The sequence below is a fragment of the Ursus arctos genome, unplaced genomic scaffold (assembly GCF_023065955.2).
Source record: "Ursus arctos isolate Adak ecotype North America unplaced genomic scaffold, UrsArc2.0 scaffold_19, whole genome shotgun sequence".
Lineage (NCBI taxonomy): Eukaryota > Metazoa > Chordata > Mammalia > Carnivora > Ursidae > Ursus > Ursus arctos.
Window position 1 is genome coordinate 44,405,667 of NW_026622863.1, and position 9,559 is coordinate 44,415,225.

At 45.8% G+C, this 9,559-nt stretch overlaps 1 protein-coding gene across 1 annotated transcript; it reads left to right on the forward strand.

The window, feature by feature from the left end:
• The first annotated feature begins 6,658 nt into the window (after positions 1–6,658).
• On the forward strand, positions 6,659–8,472 carry LOC113243223 (interferon lambda-1-like). The gene is made up of 5 exons (XM_026481729.2): positions 6,659–6,829; positions 7,076–7,147; positions 7,952–8,095; positions 8,201–8,284; positions 8,374–8,472. The coding sequence occupies exons 1-5, from the start codon at positions 6,659–6,661 to the stop codon at positions 8,470–8,472; spliced, it is 570 nt and encodes a 189-aa protein (XP_026337514.1).
• The last annotated feature ends 1,087 nt before the right edge of the window (positions 8,473–9,559 follow it).

Consider the following 9,559-nt stretch of genomic DNA (forward strand, 5'->3'; position numbering starts at 1 on the left):
CTTCTGCCAATTTTCTAATTGGATTTTTTGACTTTTTTTAATTGATGAGTTTTGAGAGTTTCTTTTTAAAGATTGATTTATTTATTTTTAGAGAGAGAGAGAGAGAATGAGCATGAGCAGGAGGGAGAGAATCTCAAGCAGATTCTGCACTGAGTGTGGAGCCCTACATGGAGCATAATCCCACAACCCTGAGATCACCACCTGAGCCGAAACCAAGAGTCAGATGCTTAACCAACTGGGCCACCCAGGTGCCCCCTTGAGAGTTTTAAAAAATGTTCTAGATACCAGTCCTTGTCAGATATATGGTTTGCTAATATTTTCTTCTAATCAGTTACTTATTTTCTTGTCCTGTTAACAGAGTCTTTCACAGAGTAAGTTTTTAATTTTTGTAAAGTCCAATTGATCCTTTTTTTTTTTTTTTAAGGATTATGCTTTGGTTATCAAGTCTAAGAATTCTGCCTAACCTGTCTACAAATAGACCATTCTGTCTACAAATAGACCATTTACATTTAATGGAATTTTTTAAAGATTTTATTTTATTTTATTTTATTTATTTTATTTTTGAGAGAGAGTATGCACGAGCAGGGGAGAGGGGCAGAGGGAGAGGGAAAGAGAGAACCTCAAGGAGGCTCCATGCTCAGTGCAGAGCCTGACAGGGGCTTGATCTCATGACCTTGAGATCATGACCTGAGCTGAAATCAAGAGTCAGACACCTAACAAACTGAGCCACCGAGGCATCCCCTACACTTAATATAATTATTAATATGGTAGCACTGAAGTCTGCCATCTTTTTTTCTGTTCTTTTTATTTTTCAATATTTGCTTTCCTTTCTCCTGCCTTCCTGTGAATTACCTGAGCATTTTTTAGTGTTTCATTTTGCCTATCAATGGTGATTTTGCATATATTTCTTTGTGTAGGTTTTTTTAGTGGTTGCTCTAGGATTTCAATATACATATAAATATAGCTTATCACGGTGTTTTACTATTGACATTTTACCACTTCAAATGAAATGCAAAAATATTACTATTTAGGTCCCTTTACCCTCTCTGCTTTATAAATACGTATCTTAAATATCTTTTTAAATACATTGAGAATAACATCAGATAGTAGTATACTTTGCTTTCAAACATCCAACATTATTTTTAAAACTTCTAAGGAGGGCAGTCTATTATATTCACTTACATACTTACCCATTCTATACGCCTTTCTTCATTTCTGATATTCTAAGTTTCCTTTGGTTTTCATTTTCTTTCTGTTTGAAGAATGTCAGGAATTCTTTTAATACAGGTCTGCTGGTAACAAGTTTTCTTAGTTTTCTTCACTTAAAAATGCCTTTATTTGACCTTCTTTCCTAAAGAATATTTTCACTGGATAAAGAAGTCTGAGTTGACAGTTCTTTTCTTTCAGCATTTGAAAAACGTGCCACTGTCTCCTGGCCTCCATGGATTCTGAAGAGAAATCTGCTGTCAGTCAAATTATTGTTCCCCTATAAAATGTAATGTATCATTTCTCTTTGGTTTCTTTCTTTCTTTTTCTTTCTTTTCTTCCTTTCTTTCTTTTCTTCCTTTCTTTCTTCTCTTTCTTTCTTCTCCTTCCTTCCTTCCTTCCTTCCTTCCTTCCTTCCTTCCTTCCTCTTTCACAAATTCCAAAAAGGTTTTATTATATCCAGAGAGGAGGGGTTCAGTCCTTCTTGACTGCTGCTTTCCTCATGGCTGCCTGGACATTGCTTAGCTCCTCTCTCTCTTGGCATAGATGTGTATCTCCACCCTTTTCTTGATGAAATTAAGACAGGCTTGTCCTTGGAGACCTTGCACAGCTCCATGGCACGTCACATAGGGTGAAGCTGCACACCTCTCAGATCACATCCTGCACGAACATGGTGTGCTTCGTGGTGTGCCCGCAGCGGTGGCCGCGCCTCGGCTTGCTCACTTTCTTAGTCATCTTGCGTCCCTGTTGAGGCCCCTGTGGGAGGGTAGCGCAGAGCTGTGGCTGCTGTTCCTCAGTGGCTGGAACACTGGTTACTGTCAAGATTCTTTGTCCTTAGTTTTCAGAAGTCTGATTATGGGGGCGCCTGGGTGGCTCAGTTGTTAAGCATCTGCCTTCGGCTTAGGGCGTGATCCCCGTGTTCTGTCCCGCATAGGGCTCCCTGCTCCACTGGGAGCCTGCTTCTTCCTCTCCCACTCCCCCTGCCTGTGTTCCCTCTCTTGCTGGCTATCTCTCTCTCTGTCAAATAAATAAATAAAATCTTAAAAAAAAAAAAAAAGAAGGAGAAGTCTGATTACGTTGTGCCTGAACACAGCTTTCTTTACTTTATCCTATTTGGGATTACTCAGCTTCTTGAATCTGTAGACTTAGGTAGTTTACCAAATAGGCAATATTTCAGCCATTATTTCATCAAATATTTTTTTCAGACCAGAGTTTCTTTCTCTTTTTCTCCTGGAACTTCAATGACGTGAATATTAGATCTTTTGTTATTGTCCCAAGAGTCCCTGAAGCTCCTTTTGTCTCAATAGGTAACTTTTAATTTAAAAAAAAATCTACTTTTAGTATAGACTTCAATCTATTTACTCTCTGTTGTTCAGAGTGGATAATTTCTTTTCTTTTTTAAGACTTTTATTTATTTATTTGAGAAAGAGAAAAAGAGCAAAAGCAGGGGGAGGGGCAGAGGGAGAGAGAATCTCAAGCAGACTCCCCACTAAGCGGGGAGCCCTACGCTGGGCTAGATCTCACAACCCTGAGATCATGACCTGAGCCGAAGGCAGACGCTTAACCAACTGAGCCGCCCAGACTCCCCAGAGTGGATAATTTCTATTGCCCTATTATCAAGACCACCAACTCTTTCCTCTCTCATCTCCATTCTTCCATGGAGAAGAATGAGTTTCTTCCAGTGAATTTTATTTCAGTTATTATATTTTCAGTTCTAAATTTTTCATCTGGTTCTTTATGTTTTCTAATTTTTTCTGAGACTATATGTATTTTTGGAGGGGAGAGGGGCAGAGGGAAAGAGAGAATCTTAAGCTGACTCCATGTTCAGTGTGGAGACTAACAAGGGGCTTGATCTCACAACCCTGAGATCATGACCTGAGCCAAAATCAAGAGTTGGATGTTTAACTGACTGAGCCACCCAGGTGCCCCTGAGACTCTATATTTTTTAATTTGTTTCAAGAGGGTTCATGAGTGCTCCTTGAAGCATTTTTACAAGTTACTTTAAAATTCTTGTCAGATAATTCCAATATCTGTGTCATCTTGATGTTGGTATCTACTTATTGGCTTTTCCCGTTCTAGTTGAGATTTCCCTATTCTTGAAATATGGAGTATAATGAATTATTTTCTCTTGTACCCTGGACGTTTAGGGTATTAAGAGACCATAATGCCTTCTTAAAAGTGTTACTGCCAGGGCAACAATCAGAGCTCTGTTTACACATTCCCAGTACCAGTCACCTTGCACATTGGCTGAATCACAATTTTTGGAGTTTTGGATAATTTGTTGTATAGTTATTGTAATGAGAGAGAGAAAGAGAGAGACAGAGAGATCCATTTGTATATCAAAGGGGAGATCCTATATGTATGAATATATGTGTGCATATATAATTATTTTATGCTCTGGGCCCTAGGGATATGGGAGCAATAGAGTAAAATGGCTTTAGGGCTCTTGGTGGGGTTGGATTGATAGTGATAGTGCCCCAACCACAGTTTGGGGGAACTGAGAGCTGGGCCGGACATCTGAGATGGCTCATCCACATGGCTGGCAGTTGATGCCTAATGAGGGTGGGAGCATGGTAGTCACAAGGTGGTCATCCTTCTCACGTGGCAGCTAGCCTTCCCCCTGAGTGAAAATCTCAAGAGGACCAACCAAGCTGGCCTTTTCTGACTTAACCTCAGAGGTCATGCAGCACCTATGCTTACACATGAGCTACTAAGGCCAACCCAGATTCAAGAGAAGGGGCAGTATCACTTCAAAGGCTTAGAAGGCATGTTTTAAAACTACTACAGTCTTCCTTCTGGCTGCAAAGTATTTACATGCAAAATTCACTCTTCCTACAACCTCAGAACTCTCATCTATTTTGCATCAGGCTCATAGTCAAGGTCCACAGCCTCATCGTCTAGATCAGAGCCAGGTGTTGAGGAGATCCCATTATTGCTGGAATACTGGAACTCTGGAGCACTTCCAGGGCCAGGGAAGCAGTTGCAACTATTTGGGAAAGCAATAGATGAGTATTTAGGACTGTGCTGCCTATTATGGTAGCTATCAGTCACATGCACCAATTAAATTTAAATTAAAGAAAAATGAGGAGCACCTGGGTGGCTCAATCAGTTGGGCGTCAGACTATTGATTTGGACTTGGGAACTGATCTCCAGGTTGTGGGATGGAGCCCCGCCTTGGGCTCCTCCTTCCAGTCTGCTTGAGATTCTTTCTCCCTCTCCATCTGCCCCTCCCCCTGCTCACACACGTGCTCTCTCTCAAATAAATAAATAAAATCTTTAATTAATCAATTAATTAAAAATTTTAAAACCTGAAAATTCAATTCCTTCATTGCACTAGCTAAATTTTAAGCACTCAATAGCTCCATGTGGCTAGTGATTACATATTGGACAGCACAGACATAGAACACTTCCAACCTTGCAGAAAGTTCTATAGAACAGTGCTGACTAAACAATACAAGCTCAGGTATACTCTGTGCCCCAGAAATCCTACACTGAATATATGTCTTAATCTGGAGTCTCCCAAAAGCATGCCCTGAGCCAAGGGGACAGGTGGTTGATTTGGGAGGTATTCCCAGGAAACACAGGTGAGCAGGGAAATTGGGACCAGAGGAGAAAAAAGCCAAGAATGGTGCAGAGTCTGGACTACAGTGAGGCAAGTGAGGCGCCAGGGCACTTGCCTGCACCTGAGAATGAGTACCTCCCTAAAGTTAACACCCCACCCACCTTGCTTGTCCACCTTAGTCCCAGCCCTGAAAGGGGGACTGCTGTGAGCAGCTAGAGCTCATGCCTACAGAGCAGGGACCCTCTAAAGACTTGAGGAGTCATGCAGAATACACCTTAGAATCAACCCACTGAGAAAAAGAGAAGCAAAAGTATTTATTCACTGGCTCTCAACCCTCTCTGGTGGAAGATTGCCCCTGGGGAATTAATCCTGGCACTTCCAGCCTGTTCTGCAGGCAGACAGGAGAAAGACCTCAGATGGAGAAGAAAGATACAGGCATATGAGGTGGGAAGCTGTCAGGGTGTTCACAAACTGCCCACCAGATCTACAAGTGAGCGAAAAAATGAGCTGAGGGGATATGGTGGCGGGGCACCAGCTGGGGTGCTATGGTATATCCCAGAAAACCTCCCACGGAGGGGATATGTATGAGCCTTATGGTGATGGGGAGATAAAGACAACCTAAGTGCCCATCACTGGGGGAGTAGATAAGTAAAAGTGCTGTGGGCACACCGTGGAATACAATGCAGCAGTTACAGAGAACTCGGTGTATACCACTATATGGAGAGATCTCCATAAGTTTAAAAAAAAGGGGGGGGAAAGAGATAGAACGAAATTTATAGCACAGTCCCATTTATGCAGATTGGAAATACATATACATACACAAAATCACAAACTGTAAAGATACATCTTTGCAGCTATATATCGAGTGTGTTAAAGTGGGTACCTGTGAGCGGGTGGGGTGGGAGTGGGGATCGGGAACAGGGAGGGGGAAACTGTGATTCTATGTTATGATCTGAAGAATATGATTAATAACTCTCTGCACCTAAGGGCCAAGAAAAAAAATAAAGGAATGAAAAATATGAAGTGCCTCACATCAAAGCAATTCCCTACCTGCTACACAATTATTATTACCGCGGGGGGTGATGATAACAAAACAACCAGAATCCGTCTGCCTTCTGGAAGCCCTCCTCATCGCCTTCTTCCCAGGCAGCCCCTCCAGTCCCCAGCAAGTTCTCTTGCCCCCAGCGAAGGAGGAGCTCCCTACCCTTTCATGCTACCCAGAGGGAGAGACAGGAGAACTGGCTGGCTATGACTCCCGAAGGTTCTCATCTTCTTCTCTGGCTGTGTATAGAATAGGGGGTAAGCACATGAGACTCCGTCCAAACCCCAGCTCTGCCATTAGCCAGCTGTGGGACCTTAGGCAAGTCATTTTTCCTTCCTGTGCCTCAATTTTCTCGCCGGTAAAATGGGGACAAGCATAAAAGGAACAACTCACAAGAATGTTCAGAGCATAAAATGAGTTCCCAGAACAAGCTTAAACCGATGGAGGGAAGCTCCCTCTCTTGTATCCGAGCAGGCTCACCGCACACACCTTGCCTCAGTCCCTGCCCTGCGGTGACCACTTCCTCTCCCTCCACCTGTCTTGGCCTCAATCAGCATATTCCCAAAATTCCAGAAATTCCTAAACTGAGTCAGGGACTCCTTAGGCTCCTGGAATCGAATTTCAGTTTCTCTTTCGTTCTCTGAAGAGCTCTGGGCTTATCTGGCCCCACCCCCACCTGTGAGCTCACCTGACTCCGCACCTGGCCCCACCCCCTCATGCCTTTAGAGTCATTGTGAAAAGCGCGATTTCCATTTGCCTTTTCGCTTTACACACATCAGCCAGGGTTGCTCATTTAGCCTGGCTAAAAAGCGGAGCCATGCAGCCAGGGAAGCAGTTGCGATTTGACCATGGCCATGGCGTGGGTCCTGGTGCTGGTGATTGCGGGGCTGAGCTTGGCCAGAGCTGCCCCTGTCCCCACTTCCAAGCCCACCACAACCTGGAAGGGCTGTGACATTGGCAGGTTCAAATCTCTGTCACCAAGGGAGCTGGAGGCCTTCAGGAAGGCCAAAGATGCTTTGGTGAGTCCCCGTTGTTGTGGTTAACCCTACTCCTTCTGCGTTGGCCCAGGTGCTGCCTGGCTACTGTGGGCTACCCTCCATTCTCCTGCTATGCGCTAGCCTCTAGCTTTTCAGCCATGGCTAAACTCTGTCCTTGCTGCTATGGGTTAAACTCAAGCCCTCCTGCGAGGTCAACCTTCATCCTTGCTGCTATGGGCTAGCCTCCAGCCCTCCTACTGTGGGCTAACCTCTGCTTTTACTCTGTAGGAAAATTCACTAAAAAACTGGAGTTGCAGCTCCCGCCTCTTCCCTAGAAACCGAGACCTGAGACAGCTGCAGGTGAGTTGGAAGCGAAGCCACCCTTACCCTCACCTGGCCCCTCTCCCTCACTCCTTAAGTGGCCCCTTACCTCCTTTATCTCACCTGTCATCCCCTCTGTCTGGTGTCTCCTCACCTGTCCTGTGCCCCTGTCCTTCCTCAACTGCTCCCTTGACCCCATCCCTCCCTTAGGTCCCTTTCTATCGTCTCTCTGCCTGTACCCATGTCCCTATCTCTTTCACCTGTCCCCGTCACTCTTACCTAATTCCTTCTCATTTCTCTTTTCTCTCTCCTGGGTCTATCTCCCACCCAAGACCCTTGCCCTGGCCCGCTGTCACTGTTCACTCTCAATTTCAATTCCCTCCTCCCCTCTCAGCTGTCCTCACCGCTGACTCTCACCTGTGTCCCCCATCATCTTTCTTCCACTGCTCTTTCCCAGAGTCCGCGCCTCCATCCCTCATCTTGGTCACCTGTGCACCCAACCGCCCCCTTCCACCTGGTTCCCTAACCTGTCTGTTCACCCATCCCCATCCCGTCTCTCCAAATTTCTGTGACCCCCATGAGCCACGTTTCACTCTCCCATTTCACTCTTTCACCAGTATCTTCCCTTAGGTTTCTGCCTCTTCTGTATCCTTCATCTGCATCCTTCCTCATGTGTTCCTTTCTCCTGCCTCCCTTTCACCTGGTCCATCACCGGTCCCCATCCTGCGTCACATATCACCTGCCCTCCTTCCCTGCACTCCCGACCTGTCCCCACTTAATGGGCCTTCTTGCCTACGTTTCCTCATCTTTCCACCTTGCCTATTCTTTCTCACCTCTCCTCAGGTGTGGGAACGCCCCGTGGCCTTGGAGGCTGAGCTGATCTTGACGCTGAAGGTCCTGGAGACCATGGCTGACAGGTCCCAGGGGGGCATCCTGGACCAGCCCCTTCACACACTGCGCCACATCCACTCTGAGCTCCAGGCCTGTGTGAGTGCTCGGGGCAGCGGGGTCCTATCTGTGGGTTCTGGGCATAGGGGACCTCACCTCTCTGCCCCAGGCCCTGCCTCACACACCACCCTCCTCTGTCCACAGGTTGAGACTCAGCCCACAGCAGGTCCCCAGCCCCAAGGCCGCCTCCACCACTGGCTGCACCGGCTCTCAGAGGCCTCAAAGAAAGTGAGTGACTCGAGGGGGATGGATGCCTGGGCCCTGGGTAAGGGAAGAGGAGGATGCCCAGGCAATGACAGCATGTTCCCCTTTCACAGGAGTCTCAAGGCTGCCTCGAGGCCTCTGTCCTCTTCAACCTCTTCCGCCTCCTTAAAAAGGACTTGGAATGTGTCGCCAGTGGAGACCTGTGTGTCTGAGGACCTGGACCCACCCCCAGCCCATCTAGAACCCCAGACCTTATTTATGCACTAAGCCCCAGCCCTGCCTTAAGTTATTTCCTCTCGCCCCTTATTTATGAAGCCAAAGCACTGACCTATACCCAAAAGAAATGCTTGTTTTTCTACTTTTATACAACATGCACAAATAAACAGAAAGGAATTGGAACCTTTATGATACGTGAATCCTTGAGTGCGTGTATGATTGTGAGTCTGTGACTGAGTGTGGGTGTCTGGGTGGTGTAGGTAAAATGTGTAACTGGCTGTGTATATTTGTGTGTGTCTGATTTCTGCAACTGTGTGCGTGTATGGATTTAAGCGAGGGTCTGCCTGAACCTGGGTCTGACCGCGGATGCATGACGGCAAGTTCATGCCCACATGTGTGCCGTTCTGTGTGCATGTACACACATGTTTATAAGTGTCTCTGTCCATCCCTGTCTGTATGAACTGGGTATCTCTCTGTTGCATGGGTACCTAGGACAAATAGAGGTCTAATCAAGATGCTTTATCCTGTTATGAGTATCAAAAGCCCAACTCAAATGGGGAAAGCAAAAATGAGTTTATTATCACACATAACAAAAAGTCAGCTGGCAGGGCTGTTCTAGGACTGATTAATTCATTATTCAATAACACCATTAGGAACTAAATTCTTTCCATTTCTGTTGGCTGATTCTTACGCTGGCTACCTCATGGTCTCAAGATGGCAGCCACAGCTCCAGCTGTCACAACCAACCACCTCAAACTTAATGGAGTAAAACAACAACCATTTTATCCTGCTCACAGATTCTGTGGGTCACAAATTCGGACAAGGCTCAATGTGGATAGCTTACCTCTGCTCCACAGTGTCTGGGGCCCTGACTCTCCTTCCATAGTTTTTCTTTTTTTTTTTTTTCCCTGTTGTTGTTGTTGTTGTTTTTTAAGATTTATTTATTTATTTTGAGAGAGAGAGAGAGTGCATGCACGTGCATGGGGGGGAGGGGCAGAGGGAGAAAGAGAGAAGCAGACTCCCCTCTGAGCAGGCAGCCCAACGTGGCGCTCAATCCCAGGACCCTGAGATCATGACCTGAGC